Source organism: Sinohyriopsis cumingii, chromosome 7 (genome assembly GCF_028554795.1).
Source record: "Sinohyriopsis cumingii isolate HCF-2022 chromosome 7, ASM2855479v2, whole genome shotgun sequence".
Taxonomy (NCBI): domain Eukaryota; kingdom Metazoa; phylum Mollusca; class Bivalvia; order Unionida; family Unionidae; genus Sinohyriopsis; species Sinohyriopsis cumingii.
Window position 1 is genome coordinate 88777868 of NC_142967.1, and position 27459 is coordinate 88805326.

The 27459-nt window shown below is 36.3% G+C and overlaps 1 protein-coding gene across 3 annotated transcripts in view; it reads right to left on the reverse strand.

The window, feature by feature from the left end:
• Window positions 1-27459, reverse strand: part of LOC149795676 (BTB/POZ domain-containing protein 16-like) — a 263165-nt gene that overhangs the window by 196261 nt on the left and 39445 nt on the right. For all 3 annotated transcript variants that reach the window (XM_089965525.1, XM_089965523.1, XM_089965524.1), the window contains exons 3-5: window positions 22006-22162; window positions 13183-13357; window positions 3173-3285 (exon numbers count right to left, since the gene is read on the reverse strand). In XM_089965525.1, coding sequence (XP_089821651.1) covers window positions 3173-3285; window positions 13183-13357; window positions 22006-22162 — 445 coding nt within the window. The remainder of the gene's footprint in view (window positions 1-3172; window positions 3286-13182; window positions 13358-22005; window positions 22163-27459) is intronic.

Sequence of the window (27459 nt, forward strand, 5' to 3'; positions counted from 1 at the left end):
ACTTAGTATATACATATCATAGACAACGTACACTTAGTATATACATATCATAGACAACATACACTTAGCATATACATATCACAGAAATATACACTTAGTATATACATATCATAGACAACATACACTTAGTATATACATATCACAGACAATATACACTTAGTATATACATATCACAGACAATATACACTTAGTATATACATATCACAGACAATAGACAGTATATACATATCACAGACAACATAAACTTAGTATATACATATCATAGAAAACATACACTTAGTATATACATATCACAGACAATAGACAGTATATACATATCATAGACAACATAAACTTAGTATATACATAACATAGACAACATACACTTAGTATATACATATCACAGACAATATACACTTAGTATATACATATCACTGACAATATACATAAAAACAAGTATATATATTGCATTTAGTTGACATTCCTGCTGAAACAAAACAAGAAGAGAAAACAAAGGATAAAGTAATATTTTATCATGTTACTAATTCATATATATATATATATGTATGTATGTATGTGTATGTGTGTATATATATATATATATATATATATATATATATATATATATATATATATATATATATATATATATCCCCATTACTAGTGATGTAATAGAAAAAGTCATGTCACATTAGATGCTTTCTAGACTATGCTATGAACTTATGCATTAAGTGACATTTCTACAGCAATGACACAAGAAGGAAAACAAAACATAAATTAGCAATGCAGAATGTTAAAAAGTCACTAAAACCAACTGTTACTAAAGGAGCATCTTTTAGTAGGGCTGGATTTGCAGGGTAGCGGACTAATATTCCTAATGAAATGTAATTGGGAAGGTATTTAAAGGAGAAATTAAAACAATTTATAATGAGTAAAAATGTTACTCTAAAATAAAAATTGCTGTAACAGATATCTTCGCATAAAGGACTCCTGCTAGCAAAGGACATCATATAAAAATTCATGTTCTTAACTTTATGCATATACAATTAAAAACAGCAACTGAACAAAAATCAATAGAAAGGACACCTGCTCAAAAAGAACAATGATTTGGGATTTTTTCTCAAGAATTTTCATCAAATTTTAACATGCCTACATATAGGACACCTGTTCTTGAAGGATAAACTGTTCTGCATCTTACAGTGTCCTTAATAGATATAGCACCTGTGCATTAAGTAAAACATTTTGGTATCTTGTATGTCCTTATAAACAGGTTTCTGTGTACTAGCACCATCCTTCCTGATCAGAAGGAATCTATTTTGGTGTCCATTGCCCAAAAGATCTTACTCATGGTTAGAGTGTCCACCTCGGATGTGAGAGGTAGATGGTTTGAACCCCTTCTGAGTCATACAAATGGTACTAGCAGCTTCCTCATTTGGCACTCAACACTAAGAGGTTAATTTTAGGACTGGTTGGTATGTAGTCAGGATAATGTGACTGGTGGGACAAGATGCCACATGTCTGTGGCATGATGTCCCAGTATTAGACATCACTATAAACTGCCACACTGCAGACATCATAGCAATATGATTCAGATAATTGAAGTTACGTTAAAAATCCAAATCACACACTACTGAATCTACTTTTGATTAGTTATGTTATCATGGACCTAAAGTTGTATCATGATATCAATGCTCCTTTATCACTGCAATAATATCATGATAATTCTAGTATTGCACAACAAAGCACAATGAAGGCACATGTTTGGCCAAGCAATACTGCCAAAGTTATAGCTCATACTATGTTATGTTTCTCCACACACCATTGACTGATAAAAACTAATACTATTTATGTCTGACAAACATGTATTGACTAACATCAAGGCCACTATTGTTACCCTGTATCAGAGTTATGTACAGTGTGTGACCCCACTATAACATGGTGGTTGGGGTCCATATAACCTGACCATGTTATAGACTGAACCATGTTATAAACAAGTCAGCTGGCTGAAGAAAATACTCATGCACCAAATACAGATGGTTGGGGCTTGTGGTGATAAAAGCAGTTTCAAAAATATGTGCTTTTGATGAAATGAAGACAAAACTGTCTGATAAACACCTGTATATTGACAACTTATATTTGCTGACAGCCAGATATCTATGGTATCAAAAGATTGGAAATTTAGTTTGTGTTTTATACCACCATTTGTAGCAAGTGTAAGCATCAATGTTTTTCCTGCAAAAAAGAAACTTTCACAGCACAATAAATGCCTTCCGGTCACTTTGGACGACCAAACAAATGCCTGTTTGTTATTCTGGTAGCAACATCACATAACTGTAAAACACTGAGACTGATTTCTTTTCATTTGCTTTGTATTTACACAGAATGATTGGTGCTTCAAAATTAATCAATTTTCTTTTAAGTTTTAGCAAAACTATTTTTCTGGGTACATTTGAAAACAAAAAATTAGTCATTTGGTTGACTGTAGTCATTCCTGTTCTAGCCCAGTAGCAAGACTATTTGAGTGACAACATAAAGTACACAAGTGTTATATGTGACCATAAACAGTACACATGTCCGCATAAAGTACATAAGTGTTATATGTGACCATAAACAGAACACATAACAACATAAAGTACATAAGTGTTATATGTGACCATAAATAGAACACATGACAACATAAAGTACATAAGTGTTATATGTGACCATAAACAGAACACATGACAACATAAAGTACATAAGTGTTATATGTGACCATAAACAGAACACATGACAACATAAAGTACATAAGTGTTATATGTGACCATAAACAGAACACATGCCCGCATAAAGTACACAAGTGTTATATGTTATAAGAAGAAAAAAATCTTTTTTTTGCGTATAATAAAAATACATGCATATGAAATTTCGGGAGCAACACCATAATCGTGTTATATCTGAATTCATTTATAGTTATAATGGAGTGTGCTATAGTGGGGTCACACTGTATTGCAGTGAATTTAAAACAGATCTATGTGAGTCGGGAGGTATCTCAATACCAATATTGTCATTCCACAGAATCCAACAACAATGCTTGGTAATACTTATGATACCAGCTATATGTGTGGTGCATCATATAATAGGGATCTGCTAGGACAAAAGTGTTTTCATGTGAAATCTATGTGACAGCAGGCAATGTACATTAATATTTATTCACCTGGTCCAACCAGAGTCGAACTTCTCTTGGAATGATATAGGAATATGTCCTTAGGTGTCGCAGGTCTAGCCGTTGTTGGAGTGAAGGGCTTTATAGGGTCAATTTGCTTTCTCCTGCAAAGAAATTGTTTTAAAATAAATGATGAAATAAAGTTATAAACTACATTATAAAAATCCTTTATGTGCAGAAAAAAAATGAAATTTTTATAGTATAACTGTGAAGTAGAATTGACCTGGCACAATAATGGTATAATCCAATTAGTCTTTAACTCAGTATCATTAAGGTATTATACTTCAATATTGGTATTGTCCAATTCTCAAACATCAGAACAAGCCATGATATAATGCATGTAATGTTTGCATCAAATGTTATGTGATAAACTCCAAGTGAAGTAAAGCCACACTATTTTCTCAAAACTTTCACAAAAAAAGGTTATAAGGGCCCCATGTTTCAAATTTAAAGGGCCTATGGGTTGCCTTTAAAGAGGCCATAATCTCACTTTCTGGAAGTCGTGTCTGTTTCTTCATCATTTACTATGAACACCACTTCATTTGTCTATCACTATAATTATGATTATTTATATTAAATCCATCACAAATACTGTCATCAGTCCCTTCCTACCACCACTGAATACTGTATTATCACTAATTTTCATTGGGTGCCAAGTTTTGTTGATTTGATTTTTGTCAGAAACGAGGAATATAATGATACAGCAAAAAAAAAGCCACTTAAGATGAAACCCAGTCCCTTTCCCCCAACCCCCTCATTTTGTTAATGTATTTTAATCTGTAATCTGGTAAAAAATACTACATTTTACTTGTGTTTATTTAATTTTAACTATTTGAAGAAGAAAAAAATTATAAAGCATTTCATATTGTTTCAACACACAACAACACTCACCCACAAGCACATATATATATATATATATATATATATATATATATATATATATATATATATATATATATATATATCAACTAGCTGTAATTTCCACTCACTGTCTTCAATCTATATACCATGAGCTAAGTAAAGATAGAGAGAATGCAGAAAAACCAAAAGGTATTCAAATGCGAGTATTACTAAAAATGATTCATGCATATGAAAGATTAAAGACTTATTTCAAATGAAACTGTTGTTGAAAAATTGAAATCTTTGTGAAATCATGTATATTTTTATCCAAACAATGAAGAACATGACTAAAATACTAAAACTAAAGCATGAAGCACAATTATTAATGAAATATTTGGTATATACACTAATCACAACAGAGTACTGAAGTTCACGCTTCACTGATTTTTGGACAAAACCACTGAATCAGGTCTGATGGAATCAACATCATGTCAATCAAGTCTGATGGTGCACACAACTGTTTGTCAGGTAAATAATCCTGAAATTCTTGAATTAAACAAATCCAGTGATTTCAAATCCATGGATAATTATGTCTGATACATCGCATACTTTCATGTGAGACACAATTATCCATGAACTGGCTTGATTGATGAGAATTTACAGTGCACTGATCTTCAACTATCGCATCTGCCTAAATTCTCCAATGCCCTTTTAGCATACAGTTGTGGAAATGTGAGTTTAATTCTTCTTTCTGAGTCCATTGTTTTTAAAGTTGGCATCTTCAAACTTTAATGGGCTATAAGCAATTCAAATGCTGACACTACCTGCTAACTGTATATATTTGGTACACATGTGGAATAATTACCTGATCCAAAACCGACTTGGATCTAAGTAATCCCATGGTCATCAGAAAGAACTTTAACTGGTGTATATAACTTTACGGACAGTGTTTTAAGGAACAGATCATAAGCATGTTACTTTAATAACAGGTCAGCTTAGTGTTTTTGGCTGCATTGGCTCCCTCTGATGTTGAGTTCAAGTGACTGATTTTGACAGGTGTTTCATTTTGACAGGTGTTTGATTTGTGCCCATACAGGTGCTACTATTGTCTTAACCATTGAAGCAACCACTGTTTGTTGTCAGCCATCTTTTGTTCTTTCTTTATTTTGGGTATTTGTATTTGGCTGTTTGTTGTCAGCCTCCTTTTGTTCTTTTATTATTTTGGGTATTTGTAGAGGCTGTTTGTTGTCAGCCTCCTTTTGTTCTTTCTTTATTTTGGGTATTTGTATTTGGCTGTTCAAACTAAAAATTTAAATTACTACAAATATGCAGACTGCTCCAGTGGCCTAGTGGTTACAGCATCTACTTCGGATGCGGAAGGTCACAGGTTCAAACCCTGGCTGAGTCATACCAAAGACATAAAAATGGTACTAACAGCTGCCTCGCTTGGCGCTCAGCATTAAGAGGTTAGTGTTTGGACTGGTCAGCCTGGTGTCAGAATAACTTGACTGGGTGGGACATCATGCTACATGTCTGCAGTAAGAGTCATTATTGACAAAGTCTGTAATTCTTTAAATCCTTCAGATTGATTGTGCTTACAGGACTTGCAGTACAATTTGTCTAAGATGTGTTAGAATGGATGACTGGATGGATGGATGGGTGGATTAGGGTTTAACAGCATGTCAGAACAACACTAGTTATCTGGTGCCAATTAAATATAAAGAATTGCAAAAACATTTAAGGAGATACATTGTGTTTTGACTGTAACAAATATTAGTATTAACAGCTCAACTGGACATCAGTCACCATTAAAACTCAACCTGGGGGCCCCGAGTGGCTGAATGGTCTATAGCGCTCACTGTTCTGGATCACTGCTATCTCACCTATGTCTGTGTGGGTTCAAGTCTCAGGCTCGGCTAGCATGGGTACGTGGGAAAGCATGCCAGTAGCTACTCGTGAGTCGGTGGTTCTACCCTGGTTTTTCCAGGGTTCTTCCTCCACCAGTTATACTGGCCGCCATGTATAGCCTATCTTGTGCTAAAAGATGGCATTAAACCCTAGAACAACAACAACAACAATAAAATTGAACCTGCAAACTCACTTCAATATAGGACTGTTGTTCCCTATAGCTTTAGCTCAGTTGTACAGGTAGAAATTAAAAGCATGCTGTATATTTATTAAAGTAAGACTAGATTCTACATCACTGAGGATTTTATTGTGCCCCAGAAATATACAATTATTTAGACACTAGATTCTTCTTTTCTGTCCAAACATACATAATTATTTAGACCACTGCATCAGAATCTATTTACTTGTTGTCCACTCATTGACAGTCTGACCTCAATTTCACCAACACAAGTCATATTAAGTTTGTACTTCTGTTGGTGAAATTCAGGTCTGGTCTCATTAATATAGAAATGATCTCAGGTTTGCATCGTTGAAATGTTTGTTGTTGTGCATAAGTGAAGGATTTAAGCCTGAGGGTTCAAAAAGTTTTTCCCAATTAGTGCTCCAGCAAAAGCTTACATGCCATGCAAACCCTGAATGACCATTTCCTTTGACAAAATCAATAACAGAATGAATGAATTATTTATGGCTTAATCCAAAAAAGAGATTAATAAGAACAAAACAAAAGTGTTTCCTGAAACTCAGTCTCCCAACTGAGTCTGTACATTTATGCATTCCCCACCCACCCCCCTCAGACTTGCAAAATCTTTAACACAAAAGTAAAACATGGTGAATGATTAAGGGGCAGTTGCCATCTTTGCCACTTAGGCTAATGGAAAAGTGACACTGATAGCTAAGCATTCTAATGCAGATGAGACAAACAACCTGTACTCAAGCACTATAGGTGGTTCTAATGTTTCAGTACAGCTAAGATCACAAATCACACATGTCAAATATAATGATGGTACTGGTTTGATCAGGTAAAGATTCCACTTTGACACAGCAATGTGAAGTCAATACAATCAATAAATCTCTGTTGAGGCAGAAGGCTACTAAAATAAATTACATCTTAAAATTGCTCATGTTGAAATAATTTTGATGGGTAATAAATACTTAAAAGTAAAAAAAAGGGGTGGGAGTGGGGTGGAGAAAATGTATTGGTTCTGTTGTATGACCCTCTCAATTTGATTTGACACAGGAATCATTCAAATCTTGTTAAGATATGACCAGGATTCCATAGATTTTTCACAGAGCTCAATATATGATTAAATGATCATGGTTGGGTATTTATCGATGTGTAAATTTTACCTAATCACTCACAAAGTAAATAAAGTCCAAAGGACTTTATGTAAACTTTATGAGTGATTAGGTAAAATTTACACATCTATAAATACCCAACCATGATCATTTAATCCTTATAATTCCAATTTACTTCCTTTCTAAAATCAGATCTGCAGATTTAACCAACACAAGATTCACTTTTATGTACATCAAAGTTTTCTTTCAATAGCCCCTTAACTGCAATAGAATACATAGCCCTATCTTCGCTAGACAAGATTCATTGATTCTTTATACAGTGATATGGGTTAGAATGTCAGAGAGTGATATATGTTATGATCATTATTTTAATATATAAAAAATGGTTGTTGTGGTTAAACTAGGAATATTCCTTTTTTCCTCAAAAATTATGCTTGCCTATGGCATGTGTTGTTATAGCAACATCGTTGCTACTTTCTACATATTTCTATCTTTTAAAAGCAAAATTGTGTCCATTTTTAGTGACATCCCTTTGGTTGACATATGACCCTGACCTTTAATAACCGCTGCTGTAACATGTTGTCGAGGTGAAATGCAATAATTTTCAAAGATTGGCTTCTAAAGCCTGCCATATGCCTTTTTTGGCAAAAGGGGTGAGTGTTGGAGTGCTGGAAGGTCTATGCAATTACAATGTTTTAACTTCTAATGGTCGATTTTAAACTGTGGCTTGTCATTTGTTTATCAGAAATCACAGAAGTAGGTGGGTGGGAGCTTGTTGTTGCATTATTAGGGTGTAAGGCATTGATATAAACAAAACTCACATCAAGTGATCTGGAAACAGGGAACCAAAAGTAGTCTACAGAATTTATCAATGTGTAAAAAATTCCAAATCAGTATGACATGACCGTTTAAATCCAAACAAAACAAAGAAAACACAGCTAATTTATAAAAATTGGAATTATTGGAAAATATAGTTTTTCCACAGGATTCAGTGGAATTGCTTTATATAAGATTCAATAGAATTTTTCCACAGGATTCAGTGGAATTGTTGTCCATAAGATTCAATGGATTTTTTCCACAGGATTCAGTGGAATTGTTGTCCATAAGATTCAATAGAATTTTTCCACAGTATTCAGTGGAATTGTTTTCCATAAGATTCAATAGAATTTTTCCACAGGATTCAGTGGAATTGTTGTCCATAAGATTCAATGGATTTTTTCCATAGGATTCAGTGGAATTGTTTTCCATAGGATTCAATGGACTTTTTCCACAAGATTCAGTGGAATTGTTTTCCATAAAATTCAACTGATTTTTTTTCCACAGGATTCAGTGGAATTGTTGTCCATAAGATTCAATAGAATGTTTCCACAGGATTCAGTGAAATTCTTGTCCATAAAATTCAATAGAATGTTTCCACAGGATTCAGTGGAATTGCTTTATATAAGATTCAATAGAATGTTTCCACAGGATTCAGTTGAAAATGTTGTCCATAAGATTCAATAGAATTTTTCCACAGGATTCAGTGGAATTGTTGTCCATAATATTCAACAGAATTTTTCCACAGGATTCAGTGGAATTGTTGTCCATAAGATTCAATAGAATGTTTCCACAGGATTCAGTGAAACTGTTGTCCATAAAATTCAATAGAATGTTTCCACAGGATTCAGTGGAATTGCTTTATATAAGATTCAACAGAATGTTTCCACAGGATTCAGTGGAACTGTTGTCCATAAGATTCAATAGAATTTTTCCACAGGATTCAGTGGAATTGTTGTCCATAAAATTCAAGAGAATTTTTCCACAGGATTCAGTGGAATTGTTGTCCATAAGATTCAATAGAATTTTCCCACAGGATTCAGTGGAATTGTTGTCCATAAAATTCAACAGAATTTTTCCACAGGATTCAGTGGAATTGTTGTCCATAAGATTCATTGGATTTTTTTTAAACAGGAGTCAACAGAATATGGGATGTTATATATATATGATGAAATGGAAATGTTTCCATAGGATTCAATGGAATTTCTCCATATGAGTCAATGGAATTTCTCAATGCAGTCATAATTCCCATGGCTTCACACTTAATGCTCATGGAATACAGTCACCCCTGGGAAGTTTATACAATTACAAGATAAATACAGTAAAAGTTAAACAACCACCAAGGCACATATAACTGACTGACAAAAGCTAAGATGATTGGTGTTGCTAGTCTACTGAGTTCTGTTTGGGGAGAGCATATTTTGTTAATTTGCATTGGTAATGTAAAAAAGGTGGCACAACCCAATTCTGTGGAAGTTAGGTAAATCAGATATGTATGTTGAATAATCAAAAGTACGAAACAGTTCAATACTGGCTTGGTCAAACAGCCCAATACTGGCTTGATCAAACAGTTCAATACTGGCTTGGTCAATCAGTTCAATTATGGCTTGGTCAAACAGTACAGTACTGGCTTGGTCAAACAGTTTAATACTGGCTTGGTCAAACAGTTAGATACTGGCTTGGTCAAACAGTTGGATACTAGCTTGGTCAAACAGTTTAATACTGGCTTGGTCAAACAGTTCAATACTAGCTTGGTCAAACAGTTCAATACTGGCTTGGTCAAACAGTTCAATTATGGCTTGGTCAAACAGTTCAATACTGGCTTAGTCAAACAGTTTAGTACTGACTTGGTCAAACAGTTAGATACTGGCTTGGTCAAACAGTTAAATACTGGCTTGGTCAAACAGTTGGATACTAACTTGGTCAAACAGTTCAATACTGGCTTGGTCAAACAGTTAAATACTGCTTGGTCAAACAGTTCAATATTGGCTTGGTCAAACAGTTCAATACTGGCTTGGTCAAACAGTTCAATACTGGCTTGGTCAAACAGTTCGATACTGGCTTGGTCAAACAGTTCAGTACTGGCTTGGTCAAACAGTTCAATACATGCTTGGTCAAACAGTTCAATACTGGCTTGGTCAAACAATTCAATACTGGCTTGGTTAAACAGTTCAATACTGGCTTGGTCAAACAGTACAGTACTGGCTTGGTCAAACAGTTCAATACTGGCTTGGTCAAACAGTTCAGTACTGGCTTGGTCAAACAGTTAGATAATAGCTTGGTCAAACAGTTCAATACTAGCTTGGTCAAACAGTTAGATACTAGCTTGGTCAAACAGATACTAGCTTGGTCAAACAGTTGGATACTAGCTTGGTCAAACAGTTCAATACTAGCTTGGTCAAACAGTTGGATACTAGCTTGGTCAAACAGTTCAGTACTGGCTTGGTCAAACAGTTCAGTACTGGCTTGGTCAAACAGTTCAGTACTGGCTTGGTCAAACAGTTAAATACTGGCTTGGTCAAACAGTTCAATACTGGCTTGGTCAAACAGTTCAATACTGGTTTGGTCAAAATGTTCAGTACTGGCTTGGTCAAACAGTTCAATACTGGCTTGGTCAAACAGTTAGATACTAGCTTTGTCAAACAGTTCAATACTGGCTTGGTCAAAAAGTTCAGTACTGGCTTGGTCAAAAAGTTCAGTACTGGCTTGGTCAAACAGTTCAATGCTGGCTTGGTTAAACAGTTCAATACTGGCTTGGTCAAACAGTTCAATTATGGCTTGGTCAAACAGTTCAGTACTGGCTTGGTCAAACAGTTCAATATTGGCTTGGTCAAACAGTTCAATATTGGCTTGGTCAAACAGTTCAGTACTGGCTTGGTCAAACAGTTAGATACTAGCTTGGTCAAACAGTTCAATACTGGCCTGGTCAAACAGTTAGATACTAGCTTGGTCAAACAGTTCAATACTGGCTTGGTCAAACAGATACTAGCTTGGTCAAACTGTTGGATACTAGCTTGGTCAAACAGTTCAATACTCATTTCTGTCAGCAAAATGGGAAAACTAATAACACTGCCAACACCCCTTCTCCCAATCAACTCTCTAGTATCTAATAACTGCAAGATTAGCATGCTAACTGGGAAAATTGGGCTGCAAGCCATGTGTCTGTGCTTGTTAAGCAGCAAAAGTACTTTGAGTGAGAATTTACTCCATACTTGTAAATTCTAAGTACTTTGAGTGAGAATTTACTCCATACTTAGTAAATTCTAAGTACTTTGAGTGAGAATTTACTCCATACTTGTAATCATGAAAAACAAGGCATGATTAGTTCAGTAGTTGAAATCATAAAAGTGAAAACCAGTATGGAGCTGTGATTCCATTTCATAAAAGTGAGAACCAGTATGGAGCTGTGATTCCATTTCATAAAAGTGAGAACCAGTATGGAGCTGTGATTCCATTTCATAAAAGTGAGAACCAGTATGGAGCTGTGATTCCATTTCATAAAAGTGAAAACCAGTATGGAGCTGTAATTCCATTTTAAAAACATGAGAACCAGTATGGAGCTGTGATTCCATTTCATGAAAGTGAGAACCAGTATGGAGCTGCGATTCCATTTCATAAAAGTGAGAACCAGTATGGATCTGTGATTCCATTTCATAAAAGTGAGAACCAGTATGGATCTGTCATTCCATTTCATAAAAGTGAGAACCAGTATGGATCTGTGATTCCATTTCATAAAAGTGAGAACCAGTATGGAGCTGTGATTCCATTTCATAAAAGTGAGAACCAGTATGGAGCTGTGATTCCATTTCATAAAAGTGAGAACCAGTATGGATCTGTCATTCCATTTCATAAAAGTGAGAACCAGTATGGATCTGTGATTCCATTTCATAAAAGTGAGAACCAGTATGGAGCTGTGATTCCATTTCATAAAAGTGAGAACCAGTATGGAGCTGTGATTCCATTTCATAAAAGTGAGAACCAGTATGGAGCTGTGATTCCATTTCATAAAAGTGAGAACCAGTATGAAGCTGTGATTCCATTTCATAAAAGTGAGAACCAGTATGAAGCTGTGATTCCATTTCATAAAAGTGAGAACTAGTATGGAGCTGTGATTCCATTTCATAAAAGTGAAAACCAGTATGGAGCTGTGATTCCATTTCATAAAAGTGAGAAACAGTATGGAGCTGTGATTCCATTTCATAAAAGTGAGAACCAGTATGGAGCTGTGGTTCCATTTCAAAAGCATAAACTCAGAATGCAACTGTCATAATTAGACATGATAACTGGTGGGGCCATTGCATGTTGGACACAACCTCACAGCCTGTTTGACACAACCTCACAACAATGCAGCTGCCAAAAAAATCAGAAAAACTGAACATCAAGTTTGAGTATCATCTCTAACAAATGCAAAGAATAACACCGATAACATTTGTATTACCTTCCCATGAACTATTTATAAATGTAAAGATTAACACTGATAACATTTGTATTACCTTCCCATGAACTATTTATTAATGTAAAGATTAACACTGATAACATTTGTATTACCTTCCCATGAACTATTTAGAGCAGCAAAATCTGATATGAAAGTTAATGTGGAAGACCATTAATTATGGAAAATGGGCATTAAATGAACCTGAATTTTTTTAATAATGGATTTTCATGCCCCACCATTACAGTTATAGGGGCAAATAGTGTTACAATCATCTGTCTGGCCATCACACACTGGTTACATTTTATATTTAGGTCACTTCTGCCACTGTGGTGGGGAATCTGTACTCCATGAACACATTTCATCTTTTATCTAATGCCTGTGATTTGTGGGTGTGTTTATATGCATGGTATATAAGGAATGCTAAGTGTTCCAGTTTGTTTTGTTTGGAAGTGAATTCAATTGTTCAAGAAAATATGTATTTTGTTTTCTTTTATTCAAATTTGAATTCAGTCATTTGCTACAGGCTTGTACGACTCTGAAATGTACAATATCATTTACTTGGGTCAGGTGCGCTGGACTCCCCCCACCCGTCCATAAAACCCACTTTATGGGTCTGAAAAAGAAACCACCACTGCTTGGAAGTTTGGAAAGTATGTTGATGATGGAACTGTTTTACAAACTGCATTAAGCCTTGGATGGAAATTACCTTGGCATCGATGAGGGGGCTGTTGCAGGCAACCTGGAAACCGAATGACCACTCTGGACAGCTGATACACTCCGCCACTTTCCACTCATTGGCAGTGTGTATGGCCTATCTTCCATCTGCCGAAACTGGTATGGCTTTGAGGTATCAAGGTTAAGAGACAGTTGAGGACTCTCAGCTGAAAGAAGAAACATGATGTAGTAGGGGTATAGGTAAGAACAGTTTTCTACTTGGCCAAGACAGTGCATAGATACACAAGTTAGACAGGGGTATAAGACAGTTTTCTACTTGGCCAAGATAGCGCATAGATACACAAGTTAGACAGGGGTATAAGACAGTTTTCTACTTGGCCAAGATAGCGCATAGATACACAAGTTAGACAGGGGTATAAGACAGTTTTCTACTTGGCCAAGATAGCGCATAGATACACAAGTTAGACAGGGGTATAAGACAGTTTTCTACTTGGCCAAGATAGCGCATAGATACACAAGTTAGACAGGGGTATAAGACAGTTTTCTACTTGGCCAAGATAGCGCATAGATACACAAGTTAGAAAGGGGTATAAGACAGTTTTTTATATACTTGTCTCAGATATTGTATCAGGGATAAAAGATACTTTTCCACCTGTCTGATATAGTCTATCTACCTGTCTGATATAGTCTGTCTACCTGTCTGACATAGTTTGTTTACCTGTCTATTATAGTCTATCTACCTGTCTGATATAGTCTGTCTACCTGTCTGATATAGTCTGTCAGGAGAATAAGTCAGTTTATTGTCTGATATAGTGTCAAGGTTATAAGTCAGACAGTTTATTGTCTGATATAGTGTCAGTGGTATAAGTAAGGCAGTTTTCTACTTGTGTCTGTAAGTGTCAGAGGTACAAGTCAAACAGTTTTCTACTTGTCCGAGAGTGTATCAGGGGTTTAAGTCAGGCAGTTTATTGTCTGATATAGTGTCTGGGATACAAGTCAGGCAGTTTATTGTCTGATATAGTGTCAGCGATACAAGTCAGAATATTTATTGTCTGATATAGTGTCAGGGGTACAAGTCAGACAGTTTGTTGTCTCATATAGTGTCAGGGGTACAAGTCAGACAGTTTATTTTCTGATATTTTCAGTGGTATAAGTCAGACGGTTTTTGACCTGTCTGTAAGTGTGTCAGGGGTACAAGTCAAACTGTTTTCTACTTATCTGAGAGTGTATTAGAGGTTTAAGTCGGGCAGTTTTCTACTAGTCAAAAATTGTGCATTACTGTTATAAGTTATATAATTTTCTACCAATCTCAGAAAGTGTATTTGGAACACAAGTCAGACATATCTCTGCTGATCATAGATAGTGTATCATGGGAACTATTTGCAGTTTTCAACTGGTCTGAGTCTATCAGTGGTATAAGTCAGGCAGTTTTCTACATGCCTGTGAGTGTATCATGGCATACATCAGACAGTTTTCTACTTGCCTGTGAGTCTATCACTGGTACAAGTCAGACAGTTTTCTGCATGCCTGTGAGTGTATCATGGATACAAGTCAGACAGTTTTCTACATGCCTGTGAGTGTATCATGGGTACAAGTCAGACAGTTTTCTACATGCCTGTGAGTCTATCACTGGTACAAGTCAGACAGTTTTCTGCATGCCTGTGAGTGTATCATGGATACAAGTCAGACAGTTTTCTACATGCCTGTGAGTGTATCATGGGTACAAGTCAGACAGTTTTCTGCATGCCTGTGAGTGTATCATTGGTACAAGTCAGACAGTTTTCTGCATGCCTGTGAGTGTATCAGGGGTACAAATCAGACAGTTTTCTGCATGCCTGTGAGTGTATCATGGGTACAAGTCAGACAGTTTTCTGCATGCCTGTGAGTGTATCATGGGTACAAGTCAGACAGTTTTCTGCATGCCTGTGAGTGTATCATGGGTACAAGTCAGACAGTTTTCTGCATGCCTGTGAGTGTATCATGGGTACAAGTCAGACAGTTTTCTACATGCCTGTGAGTGTATCATGAGTACAAGTCAGACAGTTTTCTGCATGCCTGTGAGTGTATCATGGGTACAAGTCAGACAGTTTTCTGCACGCCTGTGAGTGTATCACTGGTACAAGTCAGACAGTTTTCTGCATGCCTGTGAGTGTATCATGGGTACAAGTCAGACAGTTTTCTACACGCCTGTGAGTGTATCATGGGTACAAGTCAGACAGTTTTCTGCATGCCTGTGAGTGTATCATGGGTACAAGGGATCACGCTACCAGGCGAAGTGGGCGACTAAGCTGCCTAAGCAATGTAAACTTCGCCTTCTTCTGTTAGGAAAGCAAAAGCGACTTCGTCCTGTGATATTTTTAGAGGTAGGTTGACTGAAAATACTTTTTTAGATGCCCCCTGGCCTAATCCAGGTTAATTCTAGTGTTGTGTTGTAGCAAAATATATTCATCAAGCCATCAGTAGCTAGGCCTTGTTTGGATATCAATTAAGCTGACAAACAAACTCTTGCACATTCACAGGCATGTGTTTTGATAGCTGACTGACCATTAACCCTTTCCCCAAGTAAGTTAGCAACTATCATGGCTCGATTTCTGCATATTATCCTTTGACGATAAAAACATACAAACTTGTGTTTTGAAAATTTAACGATAGTATATAAATGGCAATTTGTGTTTTAAGACCAGAATCAGTGATGTGGATATTTTAACTGCCTCTTGCAGACTATTTTGTCATAAAATAATTTTGAAATTTAAGTGAATCAGTAAAGGGGAAATAATAGCAGACATCGCTATGTCTGGGAAGTTGGCCTACCAGATTATTAGACTGTTTTCGTAAATCATTGGGCAAATATATTCAGAAAAATATACAAATCATAGAAAGCAAAGCCTAAGTATTATGTTATTTAAGATTTAACTTTAAAATGCAATTATGTAGGTCAGAGAAAGCTATGTTGTGGTATTCACAAGAAGCGTTGTAAGGTCAAATTTGTTTTCTGACTTGTATTTGTGAAAATTTAGGAAAAAAGCAGCGAAACAGATACTATTTAGCCAATGCCAAAACTTATTACAAGTACATAGGCAAATAAATAAACCATAAGTTTGCAATCCTATCAATGGACTGTTGTAACGAAGCTATATAAAGTGAGTGATTACATTACAAAAAAACCCTCCTTCAAAAAATAGATGCACTCACCTCTGTGTTGATTCAGTTGGAAACAATGGGGATAAAGGAGCCATGTCTGTAATTTTATGCATTTTAGCGTGTTATGTATGAATAGTTACGGTTGTTGTTGTTGTTGTTGTTGTGGGGTTTAATGCCATTTTTCAGCACAAGATAGGCTATACATGGCGGCCAGTATTAATGGTGGTGGAAGAACCCGGGAAAACCCCAGAAAAAACTACCAACCCACGAGAAGCTACTGGCAAGCTTTCTCACATACCCACATTGGCTGAATCCGAGACTCGAACCCACGCAGACAGAGGTGAGATGGCAGTGATCCGTAACGGAGAGCGCTTTAGACCACTCGGCCACTCGGCGCCCCAAAAGTTACGGTAATGTTTTATCCGCAACAAAGAAATGAAGATAAACAGCATGATCTGAATACACGTGTGCATTTGCCCTCAGGTACATAGTACAGGGGTTATTTCAAACAGGTTTAGAAATCTTTGAAAGTGCTATTATTGTGAACTTTTAGAAGGTATAAAAATAAATAAAAATTGATTAAGGATAGTTCATTAAGCATTTTTACTAACTTGCAATTACAATACTGTAATATGGTTACTTAGTTGAAATGTGTTACAATGTGGTTTTTATTACTCTCTTTTTGAGTGATACAGCCAAAATAACTCAGAAAATTTTCTACCTGATAATAAAGTATTGCTTAAATTGAATTTTAAATGCAAATATGAATACTGGGAAATAGAAGGCATAATTCAAATAAGAGAACACACATTATATATATATATATATATATATATATATATATATATATATATATATATATATATGTGTGTGTGTGTGTGTGTGTGTGTGGTGATGTGTTAACAGTCTTGATATATCACAATGATATAATCCAAATGGTGATAAAGTCCAAGAAGTACTGATGATTCCAGTGAATAATTTAAATAAATAAACCCTTTTCCCATAAAAAAAACTGAACACAGTAATAAGACTGACTCCACTTCAGATGTTAAGGTAAGAATGAGTAATCCTGAAGTAAACAACTGTATATGCCTCTCCACTTGACTTATGTTGGAATTATTATTTTTTTAAAAAACTTTGTCACTATAATGGAAAATTAACACCAAACTACCAATATTCATTTCTGGAACCTTCTAAGGACAGAATCAAGGCTGTATCTACAACTCAAACTGAAGTAAATATGTTTACAATTTATAAATATCTTAATGCATAACCTAAAATGATAGACAAATATTATCTATGCATTATGTTGTTTACAAAATATGTCACTATTCAGTTAGGCCCTTACAATCTCTAACTGTAAGTACAAAAATACCCACACAATACAAATTAAATATACTTAACAAGTGAAAAGCATATTTTAATGTCACCAAAAAAATAATTATAAGATGGCTGGTGTGGTTTTCATGTTGGAGGTCAGATTAAGGATAAGACAGCTGGTATGATTTTCATGTTGGAGGTCAGATTAAGGATAAGATGGCTGGTGTGGTTTTCATGTTGGAGGTCAGATTAAGGATAAGATGGCTGGTATGATTTTCATGTTGTAGGTCAGATTAAGGATAAGATGGCTGGTGTGGTTTTCATGTTGGTGGTCAGGTTAAGGATCAACTACATATTGTTATAACGAAAAACAAATGTCACCCTCTACTCAGAAAAAAGATTTCAAAATGGCCATCATGGCATCTCTGTCAGAGACTAGATCATCATTGTTGTAATATTATACTGGATATGACCATCCGTTCACAAGGAGTAACCTAAACAAGATTTTCAAAATGGCCACTGTAGCAGTCACATTAGAAGTTCAGATTGGTACCTTAACATTTGCACCAACTATATATTGCATGAAGTACTTTAGTGACAAACCTATATCAATACACCTTTTCAGGACAAGACATTACAGCATTTATTTTATTATGAAATGTGTTGTCAGAAACACAATAACATCACTACCCATGATGAGCTAATAATGTATCAAATGACATAACCCTATGACCCCCCTCCCCTTGACCCAAAATATGAACCAACCTTATGACACCCCCTCCCCTTGACCCAAAATATGAACCAAAGACAGGAATACTAAAGGATGTAAGGGAGCTATGTGTTGTTTTAATACATTCTAAACTGGATAAAGAAGTATTGAAATATAAGTTACGGACCAAAATAGCATCATCTCCAGTCATTACCCATCAGCATGAATGATACAAGCTTGACAGATAAGTATGTGATAATCCTAAATTCAAAATGTAGACTGAATCGACCTATCAACTGTGCATTAACTTCTCTTTATTATGTCAGCTTCTTTAAGGCTTAAAGTTTAAACATTTCAGATTTTACCTTTACTTCTGAGTCACTCTGAAGAAACAGAAAGATTACAGTATAATGAATATTTGTACCATGTCATATGTCAAGAGTTCAGTCAGTGCTGACCCAGACAAACAAGCAAAATACCTGCATAACAACTAGAGGTGTGTGGTATTACCAGTCATGTACCACAATACATTTTCACTTAACTGGTACATTGGTAGTTTCTGTCAGTAAAGGATGAATGGAAATTCCAGAGAAATCTTGTAATGAACTTATTTATATTAACAATATATTTTCATTTTTCAAGGCATAATGATTAAAAAAATTATTCTTTATTACAAAACAGCTGTAATTGTCAAAAATTAAGTTCAAATATTATAAATATAATACATATGTATAATCCTTTAATCACATGTTTGACATGTGTGATGTATTTAGTCATGGGTGGCCAAATGGGATGATGTAAATGATATTTGGGCCAAGTGCAACTTTTGCAAAATCGCTGAGTGTTGTATGTTTACAGGATGTTTACTTGCTCTCCCTTATAAAAATATCTTGCCTGGGTGTTGACATCCTACTCAGAGTTTCCCTATCTATCACATCAATAATGTAGTTGGTAAATTGTATATGTCAGCACTTCCTATTTTTATCAACCACCACTCTAAAATCTGCACAATATTTTACACATGCTATTCGCAACAGTGTTGTTGTTGTTGTTTTGGGTTTAATCCCATTTTTCAGTGCATTATAGGCTATACATGGCAGCCAGTATAACTGGCAGAAAAAGGACCTGGGAAAATCTGGTAAAGACCAATGACCCACAGGAAGATATTGGCAAGCTTTCTCACATACCCACATTGGCCAAGCCTGAGACTTGAACCCATGCAGACAGAGGTGAGATGGCAGTGATTGGTAAAGGCAAGCACTTTAGACCACTCAGCCTCATGTGGCCCCTCTGTGAATGTAATAATCCCACTTTAGTTAAAAAAATTAGATTACAATGTATACAGCTAATAACAAACATACCAGGTCCCCGAGTGGCTGAGTGGTCTAACGTGCTCTCCATTACGGATCGCTGCCATCTCACCTCTGTCTGCATTGGTTTGAGTATAGGATTCGACCAATGTGGGTATGTGAGAAAGCTTGCCAGTAGCTTCTTGTGGGTCAGTGGTTCTTCCCGGGGGTTTTCCGGGTTCTTCCTCCACCATTAATACTGGCTGCCATGGATAGCCTATCATGTGCTGAAAATGGCATCAAACCCCACAAAAACAACAGCAACAAACATACTATGGTATCACAGTATGTTCTGAAATACTATGGTATACCATGGTACAATTTTTTTCTGATACCCAGCCTTAATAATAATTATCAACTGGTCCACAGTCCAATTGGTCATAGACCCATTGTGGTCACTGATTGGACATAGACTCATTCTGATCACTGATTGGACATAGACCCATTGATGTCACTGATTGGACATATACCCATTGGGGTCACTGACTGGACATAGACCATTGGGGTCACTGATTGGACATAGACCCATTGGGGTCACTTACTGGACATAGACCACTGGGGTCACTTACTGGACATAGACCATTGGGGTCACCTACTGGACATAGACCATTGGGGTCACTGATTGGACATAGACCATTGGGGTCACTGATTGGACATAGACCCATTGGGGTCACTGAATGGACATAGACCCATTGGGGTCACTGACTGGACATAGACCCAATGGGGTCACTTACTGGACATAGACCATTGGGGTCACTTACTGGACATAGACCATTGGGGTCACCTACTGGACATAGACCATTGGGGTCACTGATTGGACATAGACCCATTGGGGTCACTTACTGGACATAGACCATTAGGGTCACTGATTGGACATAGACCCATTGGGGTCACTGATTGGACATAGACCATTGGGGTTACTGATTGGACATAGACCCACTGGGGTCACTGATTGGACATAGACCCATTGGGGTCACTGACTGGACATAGACCATTGGGGTCACTTACTGGACATAGACCATTGGGGTCACTGATTGGACACAGACCCATTGGGGTCACTGATTGGACATAGACCCATTGGGGTCACTGATATTGAGCATTTATAATAACAGGAACAGCGCCACTGAGAGGATAGGACGATTTTATATTCCAAATATGAAATGTGAAAGGGGTTGCTTTAATCCAAAATATGACCAAATGAATTCTACAACCCATGGTCCTAACCATGGACAGGACTGACAAAAAGGAATGATTATGTTATACTTCAGATAGGAAGGAAGTGAGTGTGTAATGATTATGTTATACTTCAGATAGGAAGAAAGTGAGTGTGTAATGATTATGTTATACTTCAGATAGGAAGGAAGTGAGTGTGTAATGATTATGTTATACTTCAGATAGGAAGGAAGTGAGTGTGTAATGATTATGTTATACTTCAGATAGGAAGGAACTGAGTATGTAATCATTATGTTATACTTCAGATAGGAAGGAACTGAGTGTGTAATGATTATGTTATACTTCAGATAGGAAAGAAGTGAGTGTGTAATGATTATGTTATACTTCAGATAGGTAGGAACTGAGTGTGTAATGATTATGTTATACTTCAGATAGGAAAGAAGTGAGTGTGTAATGATTATGTTATACTTCAGATAGGTAGGAACTAAGTATGGGTTACAAAACTAGATGCAATGAAAAGAAACTTTTACCTAAAACTTTTACAAATATGTCCCCAATATAATTCTTAAGCCCATGGACTTGACCTTTCTGCAGAACCTGGAAAGGGATGCAAGACAAGGACCATGTTATATGTCCAAATATAAAGTGAATAGGCAATACTGTTAGGGGAGGAACATTGTAACCAAACTATTCAACTTGTATATGCAACCCTCTCATTATCTTTGATCTAACTAAAATGGAAAAATAGAATGTTAAACACTACGCAACAGCAAAAATAAAAATCGTTGAAAAGATGTTTAAAAATGTATAGGCCAACTGGATGAGCCAATGATAATTTCCCCAGAGGCTGGCTAATAGTCAGAAAGCCAAATATGTCCCTGAATATCTGACCCTATGGTTTCATCCAAAGACAAGACTGACACTTAGAGATTTGATGATCTTATATTCCGAAGATAAAGTGAAACTTGTAAGGGATTACTGAGATAGAAGCGCTGAGAAAAAAAACTTGAACACGAGTTGTTAAATGACACACCCAAACTTGAACAAAAGTTGATAAATGACACACCCATACACAAATTGAAAACATAAATACTTGGGCTTATATAAAAACAAATTAGACTCAGGGGCATAAAAACAAATTCTCTGGTTCTTAATCACCTACCTGTCATGATGTGTACCATGGTCTCGTTATAGGGCGTGGAAATTGATCGGATGGCCTGTGAACTGCCCAGCAGGTCACTCCCCAGTGATTCTGGCAAGCGCCATCTGTTAGTATGGCCAACTTGGTTCCGTTCACGACATCGAAGGGTCACAGGGTGCTGAAATCACATGAATAAAATGTGTGTACAATTTCTTTTTTTCTCAGAAACATACATAGTACTACGTTGTTCGGACACAAGCTAAACCCTAAGCAATAGATAGCATGAAAATATATTTGATTCTTCATTTTTACTTCATCCTAGATTAACATCAATCATTTGTCATAATCTTTAAAGTAAAAGCCTCGTAAGTAAAATTATGTCAAAATTCAACTATCCAGATCTCTGACATTTTGGTGAAGGTGATTTTCATTATTGGGGTATCTAGCGTGCTAATTATTCAGTTAGTCAGTCAACTAGTTAGTTAAATGGCTAGTTGTTTAGTTTGTTAGTCAGTTACTAAATCAATCTGTCAATCTTCACAGTGCAGGTGAAAATCATGGGTCCAATAGGAGCCCCTTACCCATCCAAATTTTATCCATTTGCCCATGCACAGACATGATAGCCAATCCAAAACAATTTATGCTGTACCTATCTATGCAACTTGTTATATGAAAGTCTCTTTAAATCCAATGTGCTTTGATTCAATTGCCATCTGTCACCATCTTCAATAAAAATTTAAATAAGTTCCCAGCTATGTTGAGCTAGGAATTTATGAATTAATGAAATAAATTTTTTAATAATGACCATAATATTATGATACATTTTATGACATATTTAAAATTTTTAAAAAAGTAGCACAGCTTTAGAATTTATTTAATTGCTGATTGTAAATGATTCATAGGGTGGTACCACCATGCCTTCCTTGCCAGGGAGGTACTTGTCATAAGGCCCTAAGTTTTCCATTATGCCTATATTTCTTGCCATCATCCATTAAAAGTGACCAGATTAACCGATTCGGCCCCGATCCCGTCTATAGGCATGATGAGGCTGTACCCTACTTCAAAGCCCTGCAGCATCAAGGCCATTTAAGATAGACCAACGTGGGTGGTATTAAAAAAAAGCAGACAGATATAGCTCTAAAATGATATCAAATAATCTAGAAGTTCTAGTTGCACTACAAAATATAGTTAGAAAAAGCTCATTTTTTGGACCCGGTCTTTTTCCACCCAAAATTCGCTCGAGATCGGAATGCGATTTTGTGTCTGGATTTTAGACCTTTTGGCCTCAGATCTAAGGCATACCAGTCTTAATTGCACACAGACAGGTGAATGTTTGCAAAAAACTAGGATAAGGTAGGCATTTGGAATAAATTGCAGTCTCCATACAAAAATGATGGGTCTATTAAGCAAAAAAAAAAAAAAAAAAAAAAAAAAAAAAAAAAAAAAAAAAAAGAACTCCAACTTTTATCCTTCTGCTCATGTGCAAGCAAAATAACCAATGGAAATTGATGTTTCTAATACAACTAGGCATTATTCTCATGGATAATCTCTTGAAAACTGCTGTATTACGATGTATTCAGAAATAGCAAACTAAATCTCATTCATACGCACATTTCAGGCAAAAACGACAAAAACCTCTGGGGCCGAATGAGTTAATGGGTGAATTTTCGTGACATCACTAAATCAGAATATTACTTATTTATTTCAACATTTGTGAATCAGTATTGCACATAAGTTACAAAAAGAGCCATTCTTTGACAATTTCTAAGAAATTTCCATAAACTTGATTAATATCAAAATTATAAGATTTGCTGGGGCAAAACATTTTTCTCTTAATAGTTGTTTTCAGATTTTCTTGACTTTTTAATTACTACAAAGATTAAAAGGAACAACAGCTCACAAAAAATTATTAATGGAAAAACTGCAAATCAGGAATTGTAACTGCAGCCCCATAAACACAACAAGAACATAGCAAGACTTTTGCTTGGATAATAATTGGTCCTGTATTCTCAGAACTTTTTAAGCAAAATGTTTGGATCATGTGTAACTTTAGGTAGTGTCAAATTACAATCATGGAACTTGTAGGATATTTTAGCAAGCTGGCTTTAAGTCAAGCACATGTACTTCCATGTATGACGTTTTATCAGGAGTAAAACTTCACTATTTTGATAAGCATATGCCCTATTATAAACAGAAATTATTGTTATCTTTCATATAATGTGCGTTGTTATACTCTCCTTAGGAGGGCCTCAAGGAAGATTAGTCCTTGACTAATGAGTCACCCTCTATAAATAAAGTTATATTATTATTATTATTATTATTATTATTATTATTATTATTATTATTATTTACATGTGTATGTGTATTATCACTATGTGTCAATAATTCACTTTCTATTGTAGGAAAATACATTATTTGTTAATTTTACAAAACTTGTTGATTTTCAGTCTTCTCTGTTACTAAGTTTTAGCCCATAGAGTTATAATATCACGATACATATTGATACATAGCACAGGAATATTGTTTACCACTGTAATGGTGCTAAATTTAGTAGATGTTTTGCCGCAGCATATTTTGTTGTGGTCGGTGTGACACATAACTATTGAAACTGATGTATGAGCTAGGCTCACAAAAAATTGCTGCCTGCAAAGGATAGGATAAGCTCTTTTTGGGGCATGAGTGAAGCCTGTGAAGGATAGGATAAGCTATGTTTGAGGGCATGAGTGAAGCCTGCTAAGGATAGGATAAGCTATGTTTGGGGGCATGAGTGAAGCCTGCGAAGGATAGGATAAGCTCTGTTTGGGGGCATGAGTGAAGCCTGCGAAGGATAGGATAAGCTCTCTTTGGGGGCATGAGTGAAGCCTGCAAAGGATAGGATAAGCTCTCTTTGGGGGCATGAGTGAAGCCTGCTAAGGACAGGATAAGCTCTCTTTGGGGGCATGAGTGAAGCCTGCTAAGGATAGGATAAGCTCTGTTTGGGGGCATGAGTGAAGCCTGCGAAGGATAGGATAAGCTCTCTTTGGGGGCATGAGTGAAGCCTGCTAAGGACAGGATAAGCTATGTTTGGGGGCATGAGTGAAGCCTGCAAAGGATAGGATAAGCTATGTTTGGGGGCATGAGTGAAGCCTGCGAAGGATAGGATAAGCTCTGTTTGGGGGCATGAGTGAAGCCTGCGAAGGATAGGATAAGCTCTGTTTGGGGGCATGAGTGAAGCCTGCGAAGGATAGGATAAGCTATGTTTGGGGGCATGAGTGAATTTTAATTAGGACCCACTAGGATAACAGTCTGACAGACATGTGAACATAGGGTCAAGCAGAGGAAATGATAAAGTAGAGATAATAGTAGTGAATGGGGGCACTTTACGGACAATGGGAATTAGCATTAAAAACACCCTTGGGGCACTTTACGGACAAGGGAAAATTAACATGGAGAAAAATCGTGGGGCACTTTACGGACAAGGGGATTTAACATGGGAATAAATCGTGGGTCACTTTACGGACAAGGGGAATTTAACATGGGAATAAATCGTGGGTCACTCTACGGACAAGGGGAATTTAACATGGGATTTTTTTTTTTAAAATTTAAAAAAAAAAAAATTTTTAAAATTTAAATTTAAATTTAGGCAATTCAAAGACTATCTCTTTTCGAGATATATGGCTGGCCCTGAAAAGGGCCTTTGGGTTTTCTTCTTCTTCTTCTAATTTCTTCTTTTCCTCCACCAACTTCTTATTTTATCTCCAACACTCTTTCTCTTCTTTTTTTTCTCCTTCTCTTCTTTCTTCTCTTCCTCCTCTTCTTCTTTCTTCCTCTTCTCATTTTCCTCTTCTTTTTCAATTTTTTCGTTCCATGTTCTTATTCTTATCTTTTCCTCTTCATCCTCCTTCTCCTCCTTGATTTCCTTCATTACACCACTAATCTTGTCCTTTGCTTTTCTTAAATTGTTAATTTCCATCTTTACACGATGGGGACTATAGGAATAATGGTCTTCAACCAGTCTTATTAGCATCTGTTCCATTATTCCTAAGTTGTCTAACACGTCTTGCAAGGTTTGCATCTTGTCCATTTGGTTTGACGCCATCTTCTTTGTATTCTTTGCAGAATGGTTTGAACGATGAATACTGTGGGTTCTTATACGAAAAGCGCGTACGTGAAGGAAAACATCCCCCTAAAACATAAAATGGATCTTACCTAGATGATGACCAAACATCGCGCGAACGTGAAGGAAAACATCCCCCTACTTTCTCATTTCATATAATAAAACCCTAACTATACTCTTCACATACGCTAAGAAACCCATAATCTACTATTCACACAAACATACCTGAGCTCTTACAAACACAAACACACAAACACACTAACTCATACCCTCACACTATCTTAAAAAAGAGTTAGTGTTTATATACACACTACTCTACCTATACACATTGGCAAATTGATCGTTATTTCTTTTCTAGAGTATTGGGTAGCCCTGAAAAGGGCTGTTTTTTGAACTCCTGATGCACCTATCTAATGGTTGCACCGTCCTGGCCTGGCGCCACACACGCATCTTCTTCCCCAGTCTTCTTTCACCTTTCTTCTGGGAAGCGCAGAGGGAGGATGATTCGCTTCAACACCCCAATCCTCTGTCTCGGGAATATTGAACGACATCCTCTCTTCTCTTTTCTTTTCCTCTTCTTCCCTCTCTCTTCTCTCCTCCTCTTCCTTCTTTACTCTTGCTTCTTCTACTATAGCCTCCGCTGATAGTTCGTTTACTATGCGCCTGGCATATTCCAGGTGCATCTGGAGTTCTAACAGTTTCACTATTCTGCTATTCATTCTTGTGTTGATCAATCAACAAGGGTAGCTTGACTGCCCAGCGAGTTTCAATTTATACTGAAAGCGCGTACGTGATGGAAAACATCCCCTAAAAACATAAAATTCATCTTACCTAGATCATGACCAAAAAAACAACAACAACGCGCGGACCTAAAAGAAACACTCACTCACTTTTTTTATGCTACCCATTACTATTTTAAAATTTTTTATAAATCACTTCAATAGACTATCCACATAAGCAAAGCAATCCAATCTAACCCCAAATATACACCTCAAACACCAAAAAAGACATAATTTTAATCTACTATCCACACCATCCTACTTTATCACTTACAAACACACAAACTCACAATCCTATACACTAACACATACCCTTACAGTTTTTTTTAAAAAAGAGTTAATGTTTATTTTCACACTACTCTACCTACACATTGGCAAATTAATAGTTATTTCTTTTCTAGAGTATTGGATAGCCCTGAAAAGGGCTGTTTTTTTGTTTTTTTTGCTATGGCATTCTTTTTTAGTTTCTAAGAATGCGATGTCCTCTGAGGATAGACTTTCTGGCAATAGGTCTGCTTCTTCGGAAAGAGAAGAAGAATTCTTTGGTGTCGATACGACAATCGACAAAGCCTCTGTCAGCTTCAGGTTGTTGCTGCTGCT